General features: G+C 37.0%; 2 protein-coding genes and 1 non-coding gene across 8 annotated transcripts in view; all 3 read left to right on the top strand.

The window, feature by feature from the left end:
* IPO7 (importin 7) overlaps positions 1-13663 on the top strand; it is a 46136-nt gene extending 32473 nt beyond the window's left edge. Inside the window, exons 13-25 of the mRNA XM_068554110.1 lie at positions 832-921; positions 1332-1497; positions 1691-1851; positions 2947-3075; positions 4653-4719; positions 4803-4928; positions 5445-5542; positions 6700-6795; positions 7491-7711; positions 7814-8019; positions 9588-9794; positions 11388-11504; positions 12534-13663. Coding sequence (XP_068410211.1) covers positions 832-921; positions 1332-1497; positions 1691-1851; positions 2947-3075; positions 4653-4719; positions 4803-4928; positions 5445-5542; positions 6700-6795; positions 7491-7711; positions 7814-8019; positions 9588-9794; positions 11388-11504; positions 12534-12631 — 1782 coding nt within the window. The 3' untranslated portion in view covers positions 12632-13663. The remainder of the gene's footprint in view (positions 1-831; positions 922-1331; positions 1498-1690; positions 1852-2946; positions 3076-4652; positions 4720-4802; positions 4929-5444; positions 5543-6699; positions 6796-7490; positions 7712-7813; positions 8020-9587; positions 9795-11387; positions 11505-12533) is intronic.
* On the top strand, positions 1065-1248 carry LOC137772718 (small nucleolar RNA SNORA23). The gene has a single exon (XR_011075523.1). It is a non-coding gene; the product is annotated as a small nucleolar RNA SNORA23 (small nucleolar RNA).
* An 8365-nt stretch (positions 13664-22028) lies between the features above and the next one.
* The window catches only part of ZNF143 (zinc finger protein 143), a 60629-nt gene continuing 59642 nt past the window's right edge, over positions 22029-23015 (top strand). For 2 of the 6 annotated variants that reach the window (XM_068555855.1, XM_068555856.1), the window contains exon 1: positions 22414-22800. In XM_068555855.1, the coding sequence (XP_068411956.1) occupies positions 22785-22800 (16 nt within the window). In that variant the 5' untranslated portion in view covers positions 22414-22784. Of the gene's footprint in view, positions 22110-22413; positions 22801-23015 lie in introns of those variants that run through there. The other 4 variants (XM_068555857.1, XM_068555858.1, XM_068555860.1 and 1 more) reach the window with 4 other exon arrangements.

Below are 23015 nucleotides of genomic sequence, written 5' to 3' on the forward strand. Positions count from 1 at the left end.
TTAATAAATGATAACTATTTCAAGGTGTAAGTAAATATTTAGACACAGTTCATCCTACTCCCAGAAACCTTGCTGCATATGATGCTCCACTGAATTCATCACCATTAATTTGTCGGTATATTTTGTGTATCTTTCAGCTTTTCTATATCTGTCCACCCATTCTTCTCTTCATTTATAAAGGGTAAATTATGTGGTTATTTGTTGTGTCTGGGAGTCTTGAGTGTGTTCTCTTTGCACATTCAGGTTTTTGTTTTAACTTTATATTTTTAAATTTTATACTTAGAGAAAATTTGCAAAAATAGTTCCCATTACTCTTCACCCAACTTCTTCTAATGTTAACATATTAGATAGCCACGCCACAATTCTCAAAACCAGGAAATTAATATTGATATGATACTATTAACTAATCTACAGACCCCTTTCACATTTTATAAGATTTCCCACTAATGTCCTTTTTTGTTTGGTCCCTGATCCAGTCCAGAATCCCAAGTTGCATTTAGTTATCATGTCTCATTAGTCACTTTCGTTTTTTTAAGTGTTGTCAGTTTTTAATGTTGATTTAATATGCAATTCAAGGAACTCTTCTTAAAAACTTGTTACCGTTTAGAAAATATCCTATTTTAAGATTCACAGGAGTATCTTTAGATATCCAGATTATTACCCTGAGAGCAGGATATTTCTCAATCTATGTTGTATTGTTCATTTAGAACCTTTCCAGAGAGGTTCTTTCACTATAATAGTTTTATATTAACATCAGTAGTCATTTTTAAAACTTGTGTATCTATTTGGCATTTGAGATGATTGCATTTGGAACTTTGTTTATTTTTACAGAAAAAGATCTACAAAGATCAGATGGAATATATGTTGCAGAATCATGTATTCCCTCTCTTCAGCAGTGAACTAGGCTACATGAGAGCGAGGGTATGTTTTAAAGCTGTATTGATTTACACATTTATGTCTAGTAATGAATAACTGCTTATGTGGACTTTTGTATGGAAACTTTTAAATGTTCACTTTAAAGCCATGTTTTAATCTAGACTTTCGTGTAAGTCTTTAAATGGCTGCTCATAATGTGTGCATAGTTTTCATCTGTGTCTGATAGCAGTGTCTGTCTGTGTTTTGCATTCAGATCTTGCTATCCACACAAACATCATGTAGCCAAAGAGTAAGTTGGGACCATAGTACTGGTCGAGTGTTGTGTCTTTGGACATATCTACCACTGGCCAGCCTCCAAATTCCCACACATAGAACTTTGACACTAGAGATATTGTCACATGGTGGAATTTAATGTAAGATACTTATAGTAACTCACTGCATTTTTTTTAAAAAAGGCTTGCTGGGTCCTTCACTATTTTTGTGAAGTGAAGTTCAAAAGTGACCAGAACCTGCAAACAGCCCTAGAGCTGACACGAAGATGTCTGATTGATGATAGGGAAATGCCTGTTAAAGTGGAAGCTGCCATTGCACTTCAAGTGCTGATCAGCAATCAAGAGAAAGGTAAAGGATTTATATCTCAAAAATAGTGCAATGTGCTTACACATAATTGTACAAGGCATAATTCTAGAAATTTGATACATTGTCTTCCTTTTTATTTGAAACGATTTCTTGTTTACTCTTTGGTATATGTTGTGCCAGGTTTTAAGGAGTTTTAGCTGTTTTGGCCAAAAGTTTTTTTCTCTTTCTCTTACAGCTAAAGAATACATCACACCATTCATCAGACCTGTCATGCAGGCTCTTCTTCATATTATAAGAGAAACAGAAAATGATGATCTTACCAATGTAATTCAGAAAATGATCTGCGAGTATAGTGAAGAAGTTACTCCTATTGCAGTAGAAATGACACAACATTTGGTATGTTATTTGAACCAGTCATTTATGCATTACTTAGATTACAGTAAATATTTTCACAGAGCTTCTGTATGTCAGGCACCATTCTAAGCCCTTGATATATATTTTAACTCATTTAATTCTCACACAATCCTATGTGAGGAATATTCCTATACTGAGAGAAAATGTGAGGTATAAAAAGGTTAAGTAATTTGCCCAAATTAGAAGGGGTGGGTCTGGGATTCACACCTGAGCTGTATGCCTCTACAATGCAGAGCTGTTTACTTGTACTCACATTGCATCATGACTACCTTGTTTGTGTGGTTTCCTGGAATGCTTTGGACCAACTGAAAGATAGAGATAATAGTTATAAGTAGATTTTTAAAGTGAAATTTGTGTAAATAGTTATTTCATAGTTGACCTTTGTCTATTGTACATAGCCCTGAACTTCTGAGAATTAACGATGTAAATTATTTAAGGGTAATAGAAAATATGGACATGTACCCAACAATTATCCATTCATATTCTCTATACAGTGGTTTACTTGGTGCAGTTTATATTCTTGCTGAATACTGAGGTTTGAAGAATCTAACTCTTGGTATTTGCTGTGGATATTTTTAACAGCTGATTTTGAAGTGGGTAAAGACATTTGGATAAATATAGTAGTGTTCATTAAAAGTATATTGCATTATAAAAAGCTGATTATTATGACTCCTCATAACTAATAACTTTGCTCAGAATTTTTCAAAATGATTGAATTCAATGGCAACAAAAACCTTGATGACCATTATTTGATGACTAGTATTTGAGCATTGTCAAATGTTAGCCAGTAATTTAAATAAAAATATTCATAATATTAAGCACTTTCTATGCCTTGCCTCACAGTATTACGGAGATGTCAGGAAAAAGAGGTCAAGTAATCTGTTTAAGGTGACCTAGTAAGTGGCAGAGCAGTACCATTGATTATAGAGCCCAAGCTCTTAAATAATATTAATTGATTTGGAAATGCTGATCAGTTGTGCTGTCCCAGTGAGAACATTTTAAAAATTAAAAGTTTTAGACAAAAACATGTTTATACTGCTTTAATGGCAAACCTTAATTACATTCTCTTGAATGTAGGCAATGACATTTAATCAAGTAATCCAGACTGGGCCAGATGAAGAAGGAAGTGATGACAAAGCAGTTACTGCTATGGGAATCCTGAATACCATCGACACACTTCTTAGTGTAGTTGAAGATCATAAAGAAGTAAGAAAATGATCCAGTGTTGTAAAGGTTTTAGGGCATTTCAAGCCATTCTTCATCAACTGTTCTATGCTTTTTGGAGGGCTCTGACTTACCTATTCTCTGGTCATCTTCTCACATACCTTGATTTTGCTATCTTTTAACTAGTACGCTTGCGTAGGTACCTTACAAATATTTTAAAAGGAATAGGAAGGAGGTATTTGTATCACGGTGTCTTTACCTCAAGGCTCTGGGTTTTGGCTCCCTCTTAGGGTTACCTTTTCAGATCCAAAATTATGGTGATTCCTAGGAAAACATATTCTTCCTAGTTTTCCTTTTTAATAAAAATTTTTTTTAGTTAGGGTATAATACATATAACATATACCACCTTAACCATTTTTAGGTGTACATTTCAATGGTATTAAGTACATTCACATTGTTGTGCAACCATCACCATCATCTTCCTAGTTTTCTTCTTTTACTGTTGTCTTTTGGAAAGGTAAGCGAATTGTAATCATAAATTTTAAAAGTGGAATTATTTAAAACATACAGAAAAGAGTAAAAAACATAGAAAACTAACCAGTACCCCTTACCCACCACCTAAATTTATTAGATTTTTAACATTCCATGGTATGTCCTTAGACTTCCAGTAAGAAGTTTCAGATAGATGTAATTGAAACCATTAGGGCACCACTTCTTAATCTCATTTCCCTACTTCCCTTCCCTTAGAAGTAAGCATTGTTCTAAATTTGTTTATAATTACAATGCAGATATTTAAATCCATAAATCATGTTTTCAGATTATCTACAAACTGCCTTTTGCAACATGAGATTTTCAGTAAACTTTTTTTTTGTAGATTATAATTGGAGCTAGCTAGAAGCCATGAGGAATCCTATAGCTACCTTACGGTTAACAAATCAATTGTTTACTATATTTGAAGAGCTGAAGATGTATTGAGTATATGTATTCGAAATGGATATCCTGCTTCTATATCTGATTAGTAAATTTTATCTTATTTCCTCTCCCCCACTTTTTAAACATTCTGATGACTTTCAGGGATTTGGGATCCAATTGAGGACCATACTGACAAAAGGGGAGTTTGTATTTTCTGTCTATCTTGTATGACTTGGGGGCCTAGCTTACTATTACATAAATGGAGGTGGCTTAAAAATTACTGGGAGTGGTAGGAATAATGCCTTATTTTAAATAGTTTTTCAGTAAGCTACTGATTTACATCTCAATTACACTCAATTATATCTGGCCTGAATTAATCTATGTTTACACACAAAAAGATTTTAGTCTCTGCAGAATGATGTGGCTCCTTTATTTTCATACTTACTTGCATTTTTCCAGGAAATTTTTTTTTCTTTATAGGTAAACTATGCATGTTCTTTCTTTGTCTCATTGTAATGGTATTTCATTAAATTTCATACCCATGTTGATTCACAATTTCATAATATGAGTCATTTTGAAACAAAGGTTTAAAATATTAATTTGTTCACAATATTGACTTTACATTGAAATGCATTGAATTATTATACATTATTTAATAATTCATTCAGTGTGCTACAATTTCATATGATTTTTTTCTTCTCTTTTAGATAACCCAGCAGCTTGAAGGAATCTGCTTACAGGTCATTGGAACTGTTTTACAACAGCATGTCTTAGGTATATACCTCTGATTGTGTTAAGAATACACTACTATTTCATATGAGCAAGCATTGTCCTAATGATTCAGTATTCTCTTTTAGAATTCTACGAAGAGATCTTCTCTTTAGCACATAGTTTGACATGTCAACAAGTGTCTCCACAGATGTGGCAGCTACTACCTCTGGTATTTGAGGTTTTTCAGCAAGATGGCTTTGATTACTTTACAGGTAAGTCAAGTCATCATAGAAATACTGAGGATTCCTCCCCATTTGTACTCAATTTTAGTGTATCACTTGAATACAAACTTGAATATTCTAAGTGTTTTGTTGTTTGGATAAGTTATCAGTAGCAATTAGTGCTCAAAGATGACCCGTACCATTGATTTCCATTATACATTTTGATTTAGTTATCACTTGAGATTTTTTTCTTTAACACATATTCTTAACCTTCTGCCCCGTCAGTCTTCCAGTATACATTTTGATTTAGTTATCACTTGAGATTTTTTTCTTTAACACACATTCTTACCTTCTGCCCCCTGTCAGTCTTCTTTGTATAATCTTTAACTACTAAATATGAAAGAATGCACTTTAATAATAGCCTCATTTTTACGTTTAATTCTAAATAATTAAAAGTGAACTTTAGGGACAGAACATTCAGACTTGATTTTTTTTTTCTGAGATTTTTTCAGAAACACACTATATATGTTAGTAAAGATACTTAACTGATGCTTTTTATTAATACAGATATGATGCCTCTGCTTCATAATTATGTAACAGTTGATACAGACACACTTCTGTCTGATACCAAGTACCTTGAAATGATATACAGTATGTGCAAAAAGGTAGGTCACTTTTAGTTAATATAAGCATGTGAGGCTGGTGCTATAAAAAGTACAAAGTTGTGAAGAGACGTGGTACCACATTATGGTGAACATATTATCATATGGGTCTGACAGAATAAGGGCTTTAAGAGTTATAAACTGAAAATGGCTTTGATTTCTAGATCTCTCAGTAATGGCTTTGACAAGTATTTGTTTTATGTCTGCCCTCTGACATTTAATTGGAGTTATAAATGTTTGGGTTTGGGGTTTTTAAAATAAATTTATTTATTTATTTATGGCTGTGTTGGGTCTTCGCTGCTGCGTTTGGGCTTTCTCTAGTTGGGGCGAGCTGGGGCTACTCTTTGTTGCAGTGTGCGGGCTTCTTATTGTGGTGGCTTCTCTTGTTGCGGAGCACGGGCTCTAGGCGCACAGGCTTCAGTAATTGTGGTTTGCGGGCTCTAGAGTGCAGTCTCAGTAGTTGTGGCGCCCAGGGCCAGTTGCTCCGTGGCATGTAGGATCTTCCCGGACCAGGGCTCGAACCCGTGTCCTCTGCATTGGCAGGTGGATTCTTAACCACTGCGCCACCAGGGAAGTCCCAACACCAGGCATTTAAAAAATGATTTCGCTTCATGAAGTTTTTAGATGTGTTTGTCCTCATCGATGTCATTCCTTTCTGAACACTTAGTCACAAAATAATCATCTAGTTATGTTATTATTTATTGCCAAATTATATTGTTTATGTTAATACTCTGGGAACAGAGATATCTATACCATCTACTTTCCTATTCCAAAACCCTTATCCTTAACCCTTACATTCCTCTAGTGCTCATGAGCACATCAAGTCCATGCTTTTATTTCTTGTCTGGAGACAGCCTTTGCCATCAACAGATTGCCTCTACTTCCTGCTCATCTCACACTCCATTATCAATATTTTTTTAGACATAGTGGTTGCCAACTTGCTATGGTCCAGAATGGCAGTACATGGGATGTGCTTTGATTATGTAGACCAGTATTACAGACGAATAACTCCAAATCTTTATGGGTGCTTTAGACTATAGTCTGTACAATGACTATTGCAGTCACTCATATTAATTAGAATACCTTAAATACTTCAGCAGCTATAGACTGATTGAAGGTTTTGTGACGCCTCCTTGCAGTTTATATTTTGTATTGATCAGGTTCTTACAGGAGTTGCAGGAGAAGATGCAGAATGTCATGCAGCAAAATTGTTAGAGGTCATCATTCTGCAGTGCAAAGGGCGTGGCATTGACCAGGTCAGTGAAGCTATTAATGATTCGTGTTGGAGGATTCAGAGAGGGAATCTTTCCCTTCACTTTTTCATTTTGGGCATTTGTTCTATATATTTTGTATGTTGTTTATTATGACACCTAGATAACATGTTAAAATTGTTCATTTAAAATTTAACCAATATTTAATAGTGATCATATATTTAATATGTATGGAAATATGACTGGCAAGTTTTATGGCTACTTGTTACGCAAGGTAAGTTTTGACAAGATTTTTTTTTTTAAGTATATTGTGAGAGTATTGTTTGCCACACTATCACTTTGCAATAAGATAGATTTAGTCATTAAATTTCCATGGTCCGTTTCAACGGGAATTTGAAAACCCATCTTTATTGAGACATAATTGAAAGATAACATTGTATAAGTTTAAGGTATACGGTGTGATGAGTTGATAAATGTTTATATTACAAAATGATTACCACAATAAGGTTAGTCAGTAGGAATATTTTGAATCCAATATTGCTATTGTGGTGGGGCTCTAGTAGCTCAGTGAAGACTAATTTTTCTCTAAAATTGGATTTCCCACTGAAATGGCTCAACAATAAAAATTGCATCATTTAATGGAAGGGGGGTTAGTTGAGCAACAAGAAAGTTAATATGGGTGGGTAGTTAACGGCTGCTTTACTTACAGTTTTGGAATGTTTTGCTATCTTTCTCTACAGTGTATTCCCTTATTCGTGGAAGCAGCTTTAGAGAGACTGACAAGAGAGGTGAAGACAAGTGAACTTCGAACAATGTGCCTGCAAGTTGCCATTGCAGCTTTGTATTATAATCCACATCTACTTCTCAACACCTTAGAAAATCTTCGCTTCCCTAATAATGTTGAACCAGTTACAAATCATTTTATTACACAGTGGCTTAATGATGTTGATTGTTTCTTGGGGTAAGTGACATATATTGGATCTTTATTTACTTTGTAAGGAACTCTGCAAAATCTTTTTTTAAAGGAAAAGAAGGAAATGTTTTATTTTATTTTATTTTTTAGGCTTCACGACAGAAAGATGTGTGTTCTGGGCCTATGTGCTCTTATTGATATGGAACAAATACCACAAGTTTTAAATCAGGTTTCTGGACAGATTTTGCCAGCTTTTATTCTTTTATTTAATGGATTAAAAAGAGCATATGCCTGCCATGCAGAACACGAGAATGACAGTGATGATGATGATGAAGCTGAAGATGATGATGAAACGGGTAAGGGATTTGCAATGGAGGAAGCCAGTCTTATTACCTAGTTAGAAATATCACTGGACTTGTTCTTTTAGCCCTTCTCCTAAAGAAATGTGGGATCATAGCCAAGTACTTTCATGTTCATTCATTCATAGAACAGGAGTGTAAGGTCCATGAAGGCAGGAACTTTCAGCTTTATCACCATTATGTAAAGCAGTTCTAGGCGTATATAGTTTCCAGTGTTGGCAGGTTTTTTGTGTGTGTTTATATATATATATATATAAAAATTTATTTTATTTATTTATTTTTGGCTGTGTTGGATCTTCGTTGCTGCACGCGGGCTTTCTCTAGTTGCGACGAGTGGGGGCTACTCTTTGTTGCAGTGCACAGGCTTCTCATTGCAGTGGCTTCTTTTGCTGCGGAGCACAGGCTGTAGGCGTGTGGGCTTCAGTAGTTGCAGCATGCGGGCTCAGTAGTTGTGGCTCACGGGCTCTAGAGCACAGGCTCAGTAGTTGTGGCACACGGGCTTAGTTGCTCCACGGCATGTGGGATCTTCCTGGACCAGGGATCGAACCCGTGTCCCCTACATTGGCACGCGGATTCTCAACCACTGCACCACCAGGGAAGCCCTGTTGGCAGGTTTTTAGTGTTGGTAAACATCTGTCTATTAGTGCTAAAATCTAGCTATATCTACACTGTAAAATTAAGTTAATTAGATGTTGGCTAATACATTTCACTTGTAAGACAGTATAGACTACAAGAATATAAACTGATAGGATGTTGTTTAAAAGAAATTATTGTAATGGTTTCAAAATATGACACTTGCCATTTTTGTCTTTTATCATTTACTATCTTAGCCAGCCAGCCTTTTAAAAAAAAAAATCTCATAAAAGGTATTCTGTGGATATAACAAACTATTTTACTTTACTGTTGGTATTTGATTTGGTATATACCATAAGTCTCAGAGCACACCAAGTGCTGGTTCTCATATTATACAGTCCTTTTTCAGACTTCTAGTACTAACAGTTGTGGTTAGTTTTCTTAGATTTCTATGAGAATTTTTTTTTCTGTTTATTGCTGAATATGTATTTAAACACCAATTCCTGGAACTCTTCCTTGAATTTTTCTTTTTTTTTCTTTTTTAAAATATATGTTTACCTACTTTTTTTTTAATTAATTAATTAATTTATTTATTTATTTATTTATTTTTGGCTGTGTTGGGTCTTCGTTTCTGTGCGAGGGCTTTCTCTAGTTGCGGCGAGCGGGGGCCACTCTTCATTGCGGTGCGCGGGCCTCTCACTTGTCGCGGCCTCTCTTGTTGCGGAGCACAAGCTCCAGACGCGCAGGCTCAGTAGTTGTGGCTCATGGGCCTAGTTGCTCCGCGGCATGTGGGATCTTCCCAGACCAGGGCTCGAACCCGTGTCCCCTGCATCAGCAGGCAGATTCTCAACCACTGCGCCACCAGGGAAGCCCCTTCCTTGAATTTATTCAGTTGTGATTTGTAATTCACCAACAATGATCACTGTCATTGAGTTACAGTGGGTAACAGAATATTCCAGTGTTAACAAGAGCACCTTTTTATGACTTGGCAGAGGAACTGGGGAGTGATGAAGATGATATTGATGAAGATGGACAAGAATATTTGGAGATCCTGGCTAAGCAGGCGGGCGAAGATGGAGATGATGAAGACTGGGAAGAAGATGATGCTGAAGAAACTGCCCTGGAAGGCTATTCCACGATCATTGATGATGAAGATAACCCTGTTGATGAGTATCAGATATTTAAAGCTATATTTCAAAGTAAGTTAACTTGTTATATGTAATTCAGATAGCTCCATATGATCCATTTTCCTGAATCAATCTGTTCTTATTTACGTCTGCCCCTTAAAGAAGGGGTTTTGGGTATATCAAACCCAAACTAAAATGTGATTTAGGATTGTTAGGCAAAGTAACCAAAGTTACTTCTACTGTTGCCTTACAGATTCAGAGTATTTTCCTCATCCTATTATTTTACTTTTATTTAGATTGTAATTTTGAAATATGCACGTCATAGGAAAATTGTATAGTTCAAAAAGTTTATACAACGACAGTTTGTTTTTCCTACTTCTAATTTCTAACCTCCCAGCTTTCCCCAGAAATATCTACTGTTATGTCTGTTTCTTGTGTTTATGTATTTGTGTATCTTTTTTTTCCCCCTGGCTAAACCCATGCTTACCTGTCTGAGAATTTGACCATTTATATAACATTTATAGTCTTGGAATCTCTGTTCTTTTTTCCTGTTTCACAGTGTGTGGCTACGGAATACTAGGTGCCAGTTTTTTGTTTTTTACATCTGTGTTCTTTAACCCAACTTAAGAAATTAAAATTGGCACTATATTTGAACATCCTTTCCCTCCAGAGTTAACTACTATGCTATTTTATCATTCCTATGCATTATGAACTTTGATGTAGAATAAATTCTCTGATAACCAAAGCATTAATCTTCCAAGCCCATGACAAAGCAGTTGTGATGCAAGCTTGCAGAAACGCAAGGAATTGTTTCTGAGCTACGTGGCAGGCTGTAAGGATTGACTGAAGTGCCAAGAACTTACTGACTGGCTTTTGTCCGTGACTTTGTATTTTGTATACTTAAACACATGTTAATCCCTAAAGGATGGTTTATTATAGAAGGCTCATCCACAGTAAATGCAATAAAGTAGAAGTAGAAAATCATGTTATAGAGAACATCTTCTCTCTTACTCACTCACCACACACACACCCCTTTATATAGCTAACTGAAATACAGAAATACATAGACTTGCTACCATTATATATCAACTTATGTAGTGCATGTTTTTGTTAAACACTGAGATTTTTAACACCTGATCCTGTGACATGCTGTTATTATTATTGTTATTCCTTTGTCACAGGTTGAGTTTGACAGTTATTTAGGCTATAATATAAAAATGTGTGAGCATTTTAACTTAAATACTGCAGAGCACCTTTCTATGGAAGGACAGTACATATATCTAAGAAAAGCTTTTTTGAATAAGCAATGCAGAAAAAAATAAGTTGCTTTAATTCTGAATCTTTTAAGGGGTTTGGGTTAACTTTATTTCTAGTTTCCCTAGTTTGTTACATATTATATAACAATTGGGTTAGGCTCTAAATCCTTATTTACTAGAGATAAGAATTATGACTATGATTAGATTTTTGAGGCATAATGCTAAACCAGAAATTTTTTTCCCCCTTTATCTTTTTTTCACAAGTAATTTAAGATACCTTAGATTATTATTGGGAGAATATAAACTAGATCAGAATTTCAGTATTGGAGGTGGAGTAGAGGGAATAGAACAGAAAAGAACTACCAGGACTCTCTTATTGCCCTTTTTTCCCTTGTTTTCTTTTTGATAGCTATACAAAATCGTAATCCCGTGTGGTATCAGGCTCTGACTCATGGTCTTAATGAAGAACAAAGAAAACAGTTACAAGATATAGCAACTCTAGCTGATCAAAGAAGAGCAGCCCATGGTATGTTAATTGACCTCAACCCCTTTATTTTTTTAATACTTATTTATTTTTTTATTTGGCTGCACCAGGTCTTAGTTGCGGCACCGGGATCTTTAGTTGCAGCATGCAAACTCTTGGGATCTAGTTCCCTGACCAGGGATTGAACCTGAGTCCCCTGCATTGGGAGCGCAGAGTCTTAGCCACTGGACCACCAGGGAAGTCCCAACCTCAACCCCTCTTTAATGCAATTAATGACTTTGATACAGCTTTAAAATTTAAATTAAGTGATTTAAAATTACATAAAAGCTACAGTTGTTGGAGGTGATAAGAAATTCTTTGCAATCTGTAGGAATGAAAAAAGGAATTTTGGTTTTCGCCATAATTTACTGATTTTAAGTATAGTTGAAGACTACTTTCAGTGTGCAGCAGCTCTGATAAGGTCGCTAAGTCTCATGGGGCTGGTTTGATAGTAGAAAATTCCATTAAAAGTAAATTTTAAAGTTATGAAAACTGCAGTTCTTAAAAACTATGTTAAAGACATATATCATTTCTTTTCATCGTTAAACATTTCAGTATGCCTTTCAATACAGTACGTTTCAGATAATACACAGCCTAGTAGTTTTCTATAGGTCTTAATACTGCGTCAGACGAGTTTTATATTCAAAGAGGTTCCTCCTTATAAAAAAGGCACAGCTTTCTAAAGTATTTAATTTGAATTTGCCTGCATTAGAGTCATTAGCTGTTATTACCTTTGGAGATTGGATCCTTCTGATTTAGTATTTGACTCAAAATAGAGTAAATATTTCTCTTTTTAAACAATGGGAAGTGAAAGTTGGCTAAGAAGTCTGTAGCATACAAGAGAGTTCATCTTCTCTACATAATATACTCCTCTCTTCTATACATCTGGAGGGAGAACAGAGGCCAAAGTTTGGAACTTCCTGGCTAATACTGATGGTTAAGCTATTGTTAATGTCTGTCAATTCCTTCTTTTCTCCAAAGCAGTAAGATGATTGAATGCTCTATTAAACATTCACATATTTGTTTTTCTAGAATCCAAAATGATTGAGAAGCATGGAGGATACAAATTCAGTGCTCCAGTTGTGCCAAGTTCTTTCAATTTTGGAGGCCCGGCACCAGGGATGAATTGAGTTACCACTTTCCTGCAGTGTGATTGTAGTGAAGAGCTTGTGATCCTCCTAGTAGCGGTTCCAGAACTGGTTCATGTTATCCACTCTAAACTAATTGATCAATAGATGGACAAAAAAAAAACCCAGGAGGTGGGACCTGATCATGCAACTTGGCACTGAAAATGAATCCAGAGGGATTTTGGCGGGGGAGGGAGGTAACCTGGGGGGCAGGGAGTATTTTCTTTATTTTTTGAAGAAAGTAAGATTCTGACTGAAAGTTCAAGTGACACTGTGGAAATCTGCAACAAGAGGGGATGTCATGAAGGCAGCTTTTCTTTTTCCGAGGAAAAAATAGGCATGGGCTACAGGACTATTTAAAATGTCTCATTTACAGTATAAGCTCAGAGGTAGATGTAATTTTTACACCTATGAGTATTTGTCAGATTTCTGTCTCTTCCTCACCATTGGGTATCCTTTATATGTAAATAAGATAAGGTAATCGATAGCCTTATTCAATCTTCATCATTTTCATCATCAAAGATTGTTCCTATGTAGATTATTGGACATTTATTGTAGCACTACATAACTGATTAAAAAAAATCTGTAAATGAATTAGCACTTTCATATTGAAACAAGCCTGCTAGCCTATGTATAAAATAGCAAAATGTTTGCTGTTTATAAAAAGATGGGATGTAATGGGGTGGGGGGCAGGGGTAATTTCAAGTTATTAATTTAAAAATGAACTAGCAATTTTGTACCTGGTGACTTTGTGGTGCACTCACCTCTGATAGTGACTTGAATTCGGTATGTTAAAAGGGGTTAGTGATATTTCATTGCTGCTAAAAATGGCAACTCCCTCTGTGTCCTGTTTTTTCTTAAAGCTCTCAGTGTACAAGTGGATATTTGGATACAAGACCTTACTGTAACAAATAGGAAAGATGATATTTGAAGCATGTAAATTGGATATAAAGTTCTACTCTTAAAGAGTTGATAAAAGAGTATGGCTAAACATCTATATATGCAATCTATTAAAAGAACTTAATTCGGCTATTATGTCTTCATTTGATTGCAGTTTTTTCCTAATTATAAATTTTTTCCTCATTCATCTGTTTTTATCCTGTACCTAGAAAGAACACAAAATGTACACTTTTAAAATTGACATTTAACACCTGCCCACCTCCGTTTTCCCATTTCCTCTCCCCCTTTTGTTGATGGTGGTATCTGGTCTTAGATAGGCTGAAGGCACAGGGTTCCCTCCAAAAACCACTATTGACACCACTGCAAAAACAGGCCAGCAACAAGACAATGTAGAGAGGTTGGCTTGCTTCCCTCTCCTAACTGCATGTTCAAAAATAAGCTTTTATTGATACTAAACATCTGTCAGATGAGTCATACATTGGTTTATTTTTTATATACATGTATACACACAATATTTCAAATTGAAAGCAACATCTCAGTGGATTCAAGACTATTAAGTGCTGTTGTCTAAACAGACTAGAAAATTTATAACTGTAAAAATGAAACATGCACACATTATTTAAAATGCATAATGAAGAAAACCCATTGGTGTTGTGTTTTTCTTGTATGCCAGTAATTAAGCCACTACTGTTGGCACTGTTTGGTTTTCTATTTTAACACTGAAGGAGTGAAAGTATTTCCTATATTTATGAATTTACTATGAAAATCTTGGCAAAAAAAAGAAAAAAAAATGTCTGTCTAAAATGTGTGGGTGAAAACTGTTAATCAAGTGTGTTTCTAATCCCCCCCCCGCCCCCGCCCCGAGTTGGACACCATCTGTAAACCCTAGGTTGCTTCAGGGGATTTCACTATTATATAAAATCAGTAAAATTAAAATGGAGTAGTTGTATATATGCAACATTGTGTACAGAGGGGAGATACTGAATAGTATTAAACATTTTCGTCTTCCTTTACCTTTTATCCCCTACCTAATATCTAGTCTACTTTTTTAAATTTCAAACTTCACTGCTCTTTGAATTGATAATTCCAATTTTCACATTGTTACTGGAAACCATATCTAATAAAGGTTTTAGTTATTCCCATGCACAGTATGGAAATTCTCGTTTGCTGAGGTTCTGTTTCAAGAAAATGTATTGGCATGTATTTGAGAACACGTTTTATTGTCTCCTCTGTCATACAGTCCAAACTAATCTACGTTTATGGATTTTTGACTGAAATGAAAGACCTTAAAATTAAACTATATTTAATATTAAATATTGTTCAGATGGTAGTTTCTAATACATCAAGTATATACCTCGATTATTTTCAGTATTTCCTTAAATATAACATCAAATTAGAGTTTCTTATAGATTATGGATCTTGATATGTGTCAGTGTTTTTAAATAAGGTTATAGGACTTTTAGATAACTTTTCGAGAGTAGTATTTATAAACTTGTAATTAGTTGCATGTAGATTTTATTTATTTATTTAACATACAGCCTTTCCCACAGTTTCACTAACCTATAACTTATTTTTTAATTTATACAAGTTAATTCTGATTTTGTCTGGGTTTCAATATTTGTCTTTTTTAATGGCTGACATTAGCATAAAATCTTCACTTTTTTGTAAACTTAAGCCATCCATTTTTATAAAAGCTATTCGTTTATCAGTATTAAATAAAGGATGTTAATCTATTTCTCTGCAGGTAACAGAATGGTGATTACCAATCTACACACCTTATCAAGATAGTGATTGCTGTGTTCACCTCTGGAAGAGACCAGAGTGTAGAGCAGGGGTGGCCATACCGCAGCCCTATGGCTATGTGCTGCTATTCAGTCCCAGATGTAGTCCCTGAAGCAAGCATGAAGAAAAAGTCATTAGGAATTGTATTAATATAAACCGTGTCTTTGGGAAGATCTAACACAATGATTTAAGCATAGTAGGCATTCCATAAGTGTTTGTAAAATGAATGACCTAAAATTACATTAAAGCATACTGGTTATAAAAATGTCAGTTCTGTTCTATATAATTTTAAATTTTGGTGAAGATTATCTGTGAATACTTATCAGTATCCCTCCTGAATTCTAGGTTTTACCCTGATGAGGTTGGCCACCCTTGCAATAATAGCACTTCACACTTCGGTGCATGTGGTTTTTACAAAGGGAAACTAGACATCCAGCTGGAAATCCAGAATTTTATTACTATGAGAGGAATATATTTTAAGTAACTTCTTTTGAGACGTAATTCCCCTTCAAGGTTTTTTAAAAGCACAGGTGATAATTCCTTTATGTATTTATAGATTCTGCTTTCATGTATAGATAGAAATTTGTCAATTACACTTGGTATTTGAATCTTATATTGTTTCCTACCAGAGTCTTTTTAAAAAGTTTCTTTTAACATCCTTTTAATAACTCGAAATAAAAAGGAATTTCCTCAACCTGAATAAAGGCATCTACCAAAACCCTAAAGCTAATGGACTTAATGATGAAAGATTAAAAACACTTCCCCCTAAGATCAAGAACCATGCAAGCATGCCCCCTGTTGCCACTTCTTTAGCATTGTACATGAGGCTTTAGCCAGGGCAATTAGACATCCAGATTGGAAAGGAAGAAGTAAAACTATCTTCACAGATGACATGATGTCACAGAAAACCCTAAAGAATCCATACACACACAAAGAGCTAATGACTTCATCAAGGTTGCAAGACATAATATCAATATACCCAAATTAGTTGTATTTCTATACAGCAGCCAGCGATGAAATGAAAGTGAAATTAAGAAAATTCCATTTACAATAGCATCCCAAAAATTCTTAGGAGTAAACTTAACAAAAGTGAAAAACTTACACTCTGAAAACTACAAAACACCTAAATAGAGACATCCCATGTTCATGAATTGAAAGATATACTATTGTGAAGATAGCAATACTTCCCAAATTGATCTGCAGATTCAGTGTAATCCTTGTAAAAGCTACCTTTTTTGCTGGAATTGACAAACTGATCCTAAAATCTGTATGGAAATACAAGGGACTCAGAATAGTCAAAACAATCTTTAAAGCAAACATGATTTAATAATTATGACAATAGTACTAGTAAGGATACTTTTTTTTTTTCTTTCTTTTTTGGCTGCACTTCGTGGCTTGTGGGATCTTAGTTCCCTTACCAGGGACTGAACCTGTGCCCTCTGCAGTGAAAGTGCAGAGTCCTAACCACTGGACCACCAGGGAATTCTCAAGGATAAATACTTTATACTGACCAAAGGAATAAAATTGAGAGTCCAGAAATAAACCCTTAAATTTATGGTCAGTTGATTTTCAACAAGGGTCCCAAAACCAATGTAGGAAAGAATCTTTTTAAAAAATGGCTCTGAGGGCTTCCCTGGTGGTGCAGTGGTTAAGAACCCGCCTGCCAATGCAGGGGACACGGGCTCGAGCCCTGGTCCGGGAATAAGCCCGTGCGCCACAACTACTGAGCCTGTGCTCTAGACACCGCGAGCCACAGCTACTGAAGCTCGCGCACCTAGAGCCCGTGCTCCACAACAAAAGCCACCGCAATTGAGAAGCCCGCGCACCACAACGAAGAGTAGCCCCCGCTCGCTACAACTAGAGAACGCCCATGTGCAGCAACAAAGACCCAACACAGCCAAAAATAATAAATAAAAAATAAATAAATGTATTTTTAAAAAATGGCTCTGAGACAGCTGGGTATCTACATGTAAGAACATGAAGTTGTACCCTTAACACTATATACAAAATAATTCAAAGTGGTTTAAAGATTTAAATATAAGATCTCAAATTCTTAGGAAAAAATACAGGTGTAAATCGTGACTGAATTAGGTAATAGTTTTTGGATATAACACCACAGGACAAGCAACAAAAGAAAAAAAGAGATGACTTGGACTTCATCAAAATTTACAACTTTGTGCTTTAAAGGACACTTTTCCAGAAAGAGAAAAGACCCCAGAGAACAGGAGAAAACATCTGTTAATCTTGAGGACATACAGAAGTCTTAGAACTCAACAACACAAAAACCCCAATTTAAAAACAGTAAAGAATCCAAGTAGACATTTCTCCAAAGAAATAAATGGCCAGTATCATAGGAAAAAATGCTTAACATCACTAGTCATTAGGAAAATGGAAATCAGAATTCATGATGCGATATTTCATACATACTAGCATGTCTATGATCAAGAAGGTGCACAATTACAAGTATTGGTGAGGAAGAAGAGAAATTGAAACCTTCATACAGTGTTGATACAATGTAAAATGCTTATCTGTTGTATAAAAGTTTGGCAGTTCCTCAAAAGGTAGCAAATAGTGTCACCTAGCAATTCCACTCTCAGATGATGCATATATCTGAGAGAAATCAAACATATGTCCACACAAGAACTTGTACACAGTTGTTCATACTAGCATTACTATAGCCAAAAGGAGGAAACGATCCAAATAGCCATCAACTGGTGAATGGATAAACAAAATGTGGTATATCCAAATAATCAGATATTTGGCAATAAGGAATGAAGTACAATTACGTGCTACATGTGGATAAGCCTTGAAAACAAAGTGAAAGAAGTCAGACATAGGATTCCATTTACATGAGAGACCTATAATTAGCAAATCAATAAGTTAGTGAACACTGGGCAGGGGTGGGGAGGGAGGAGGGAATGGAGAGTGAGTGTTATTGGGCATAGGGTTTCTGTTGGGCATGATGAAAGTGTTTTCCATTAGATAATGGTGATGGTTCAACAGCTTTGTGAATATACTAAAAACTGAAGTGTATGTACACTTTAAAATGATTAATTTTATGATATATGAATATCTCAATTTTGTTTTATTAAGCCTCAAATTTGTTTAAAGTTCTCTAAAAAGTAACATGAAATGTTTATTCATTAAATACAAATTAAGATCCAGCTATCCCCTTATTATAGGGAAAGTATTCTTCCCCCCAATATTTTGTTTTGCTACCAGCTGCTCATTTGTTTTTTAAATCCCATAACCCTATCAAACAGCCCTAGCTGGTGCCAGAGTTTGGGTGGGTAGCAGGAGGAATCTTCAGGAGCTTTAGATTGATAACATTTTGTAAACTGAGTTTACTCTCCTCTTAGTTTCCCACTAAAATAAACCTAACACACATTAACCACAACTAGTAACCTTGGAGCTCACTTACTGGGTGATATCTTCAAAGATGTAATGAATGAATGGGGTTAACACGTGGTCCAGGGGTAGAGTTGGTAAAATGGAAAAATTGCACATACTGGAGTCACTATAGATAGCTTGAAATGAGGGGAATCATGCAATTAGCCACTAACAAAACATTACCAGTTGTATTATACCTATGCTTATGTCAGCATATATACTGAGAACTATGTATCTGAGATTGGAAAGGAACATTTTAAGTAACTTCCTCATACACTTCCCAAAGTATGTTCTAATTAAGCTCTGATTAATGCTTTCAGTGTGGAAGCTCATTAACTGAATGAGTTTATTCTACAGACCAAGGACTCTTATTTCTGGGTCCAGGAGTCCTATGAAACTGCAGTCTTTAGTATATTTTTCATAGCTTTCATCTGAAGCTCAAAGGAGTTGTCAAAGTGCTTAAGAACCACTGCTGCTGACCATTAAAGTGAGGATTGGAGAGAGATGGGCTAACATTTATTAAGCACTTGAAAAGTATCTCTGATAGGCACTGTGCTACATTTATCTACATTCTCATATATACTCCCACACTGTGAAATAAGTGTTTCTACTTTACAAATGGGGCTACAGTTTGTAAGTGACACATCTAACAGCCACAGCTTCCAATGGAGAGAGTTGGTTTTAAATTCTTTAGTGTTTTAAGAAAAGAAAAAACAGAAGAGAAATAAAAAGTTTAAAAAAAAAAAAAGAAAAATTCTTGTGTTTAAAAAAAAGCTACAAATTCATAATAAAAATTTATTATAAACCTATATGAAAATAATTTGATAACTCAAAGTCACCTTCTCCTAGACATAATTACTTTTAAGAGTTGAATGCATTATTTCTACGTTTTTTTGTTTTTTTTGGGCGCGTCGTGCGGCTTGTGGGATGTTAGTTCCCCAACGAGTGACTGAACCCGAGCCCTCGGCAACGAAAGCACGGAGTCCTAACCACTGGATTGCCAGGGAATTCTCTTCGAATCTTTTTTCTATACAGATAATACTTTAATGGTTATATCATTGTACAAATATGCCAAAATCAACCAATTCTCCAGGAAGTTTTTAGTTACTGAAAGGAATGTTTTTAAAAACATGATGGCAACAGTTTTTGAAGGGTGCTAGAAATAAGTTAGCCTATTTAGAAAACTGGGGAAAAGGTCCAGCTTTGTGTAAGAGCATGGACTAGTACTGATTGGCAGTGAAATGTTTTCAAGCCATTAATTTGTTAAGATGTAATAAGATATGATGGATAGGAAGTGATTTAGGGAAAATGTGAAGATTCTGGATGGTCCTGTATACTATGTACATTTGAACTCTGTTCTATAGTCAGTGGTAAATACTGTAACACAAAGTTCCACTACCTATGACAAAATCATTATTAAGGTTTATCCCTGAATCAGATTAGAATTATAGTATCCTATCCACCACCACCATTCAATGTTTACAACCACTCAGTAGGTCCTGGGGATAAAAAGATGTCCTGTAACTGCAAACTATGATTACAGGGTGATTTTTAACTTCCTTTTGAGATTCTGCATTACCGTGTTTTAACCGACTAGAGGTTCAGGACTTAGTAATAAATGACTAAGCTGCATAAAAGTATTTTGATTCTTTTAATAATATTTCTGATTATAAAATACACATATATAACATCTAGAAGGTACAGAAAGTATAAATTAAAACACCTCGTTTGTCATCTGAACTCTCTACTCTGTGAAAAAGGTAAATCTATCCATTGGGTACAAGACTTTTGAATGAGCCAATTCCTCCAGTTTCAAGCAACCTAATCCAATTTTATGTGCCACATTTTTTATTCTTGTAAGGGTATAAAATATAAAAACTACTTTAAACTTCTAAAGAGTATGTATTCAAACGACACTCAACTTCCTATTTTCCTTCCAATGGCGTTTGGGCACCAATTACGCAGCTATACCTTGGTTAGGATCTGCAGCCTGACCCTCACTCCCTACCTAAAAGAAGGTCTCGTTAAAAATCTCAGACTGGACTCGAATGTAAATCAAAACACTTTAATTATCCTCACTTAGGCCATTCCATAATCACCTGAAATGCAAAGACACTAGATCAAACATCATCCAGCTCTGTCCAGCTTTTGTAAGCAGGACACAAATCTCTAGTTACAACAGGGCCATGCTTCTCAATCTCTTGGTAACTCAAATCTACACTTGGAACACCAGATTTAACAAATCTTGAGTCTACACACTTTACCTCATCTTTATTCAGCCTGGTTGCCCAAGCATATGAATACATACTGAATACTCCTGAAATGACTAGTATTTCTAATAGCTTAGAAAAATTCTGGGTTGAGAGCTACAAGAAACACTCGCTACCTAAACTTCACAACTAATTTGTATCCATTCTTGATACTGGGGAGACCGAGTCAATGCTTTCCTCAGCCTTTTGACTTTCCTTTAATTCGCGACACACACAAAAGGTTAAGTAAAAAAGAAGTTAGCGACACCATTACAGACGACTTCAAAATTTGAACCTAAGGAACATGAAAGCGCAAAAGCAACCGCAGTGTCTCCCAGCAGAGTCCAAGACCACCGCCGCGTTGTCGAGCTACCCCGGAGCTTCAGCTAAGGCAGGAGGCTCATCCTCCTACCAATGATGATGCCCCGGCGACTGGAAAAGCAAAGGGAGACTTGGCAGCCAGTGACAGGCATACAGCAGCTCTCGGAAAAGCAGAGCCTCCGCCCAAGACCAAAGGCCTCAGTTGGCACCGAGAGCCCCCAGGGAGCGGTGAGGCGTCCCATCCTGTCCTACCCCACCCTACCACTTCCCTCCCAACGGGACGACACTCGGCAATTGCTAGGCAAAGCCCACCCGGTCTCCAGAACGCGCTCCAGCAAGCCCACCGGGAGAGCCAAAGCCACCTCCTAGCCCCTGTGGGGAAAATGGCGTCTGTGAACCCTTCTCCCTCCCGGCTAGTCACAAGGACCAGCCTCCCTCCCTCGCTACAAAATGGCGCCTCCTGCTGGGGCCACAGAATCTGCATAATTCACTTGTCAGCGAGGCGGTGTCGCGCTGGGACGAGCGGTTCTGCCATCCAGTCAGAAGCAGAAAATTTTGTTCCGCACTTTGGGTAAGCCACTCAGGCGCTGGCTGTAAGGCCAGGCGAGGCTGACGTCAGGAAAAGGGGCGTGGATAAGGCGGTCTCCTTTCGCGTCGCCTAAATTTGAGCCAATGGAAAGCAGGAAGCGTCCAGTGAGTGACGTAATGACAGCCCAATGGAGGCTGGGGGCGGGCCTCAGACCCACTATGCTGGTTGCGGGGTTGAGGGGCCGGGCGGCTGTTTCCTGTCCTGGTGCATGGTGGTCGGACGAAGGAATTGTTGGAAAATTTTCTCGGAGGTTCGTATATAAATGTGTTTTTACCCAGTGTGCATTATTCTCCGCCCGGCCGCCGCCCTCAGCGTAGTGGCGCGGGCCCGCTTGGGCCCGGGCTCGGACTCCGGCTCCTCAGTCTCCGCCGCAGGCCTTGCAGATCCTACGGCCGGCCGCGGTAGAGACGCCTGGGCAGAAGCGGAGTTTATTAATAACCCGCGGCCGCCACTCGGGCGGCGGAGCTTTTCTCACTGAGGACGCACCCCCACCCCCCCCGCCCTTGTCTCTGCGCACTGCGCCCCGCCTGTTCCCCTCAGGGGACCGCCGAGGGGAGGGAGTGAAGGAGGGGAGGGTGGAGCCCTTGGGAGCCCGGCGGCGCTTCTCGGCCTGACCTCCGCGCGGAGCGAGTCCCCTGGCGCCGCCGAGGCGAAGCCCCTCTGGCTGAGACGCTGGACCCCGGTCGGCACCAGGCCCCAGCTGGGGCGCCGGCGGCAGAACTGGTCGAGGGCCCGGTCGGCATCCCTCCTGTAGATCGCACCCAGAATTTCCTCCCACTCTGATTCTGCACAGATTTCTTGTTTCCCTCACTTAAAAAAAAAAAAAAAATTATTTTTTATGGTCATTGAGGTCTAACAACGAATATTAGAAATTGTCAATTTTATCATTCTCCTTTTTTCTCGGTTTTGGCCAAAGAGTGAACGAATGCTTTCGTTGCTTGGTAATATTTTATTGTGGAACGTAAATCCATTTTTATTCTCTCCGCTTTTGCTTTTTTTAACATTTAAGTTTACGCATTAAGGAAGTTAAGTAAAAAGTAGATAAGAATACAATTGCTAAACTGATTATTTGTTTAAGATCAGTTTAAGCCTTTGGAAGTGTCTAATCAGCTGGTATAGTCTAGTGGGGATGTGAAAAATTGTAGATTCGAGGTTG

The sequence above is a fragment of the Eschrichtius robustus genome, chromosome 11 (genome assembly GCF_028021215.1).
Source record: "Eschrichtius robustus isolate mEscRob2 chromosome 11, mEscRob2.pri, whole genome shotgun sequence".
Classification (NCBI taxonomy): Eukaryota; Metazoa; Chordata; class Mammalia; order Artiodactyla; family Eschrichtiidae; genus Eschrichtius; species Eschrichtius robustus.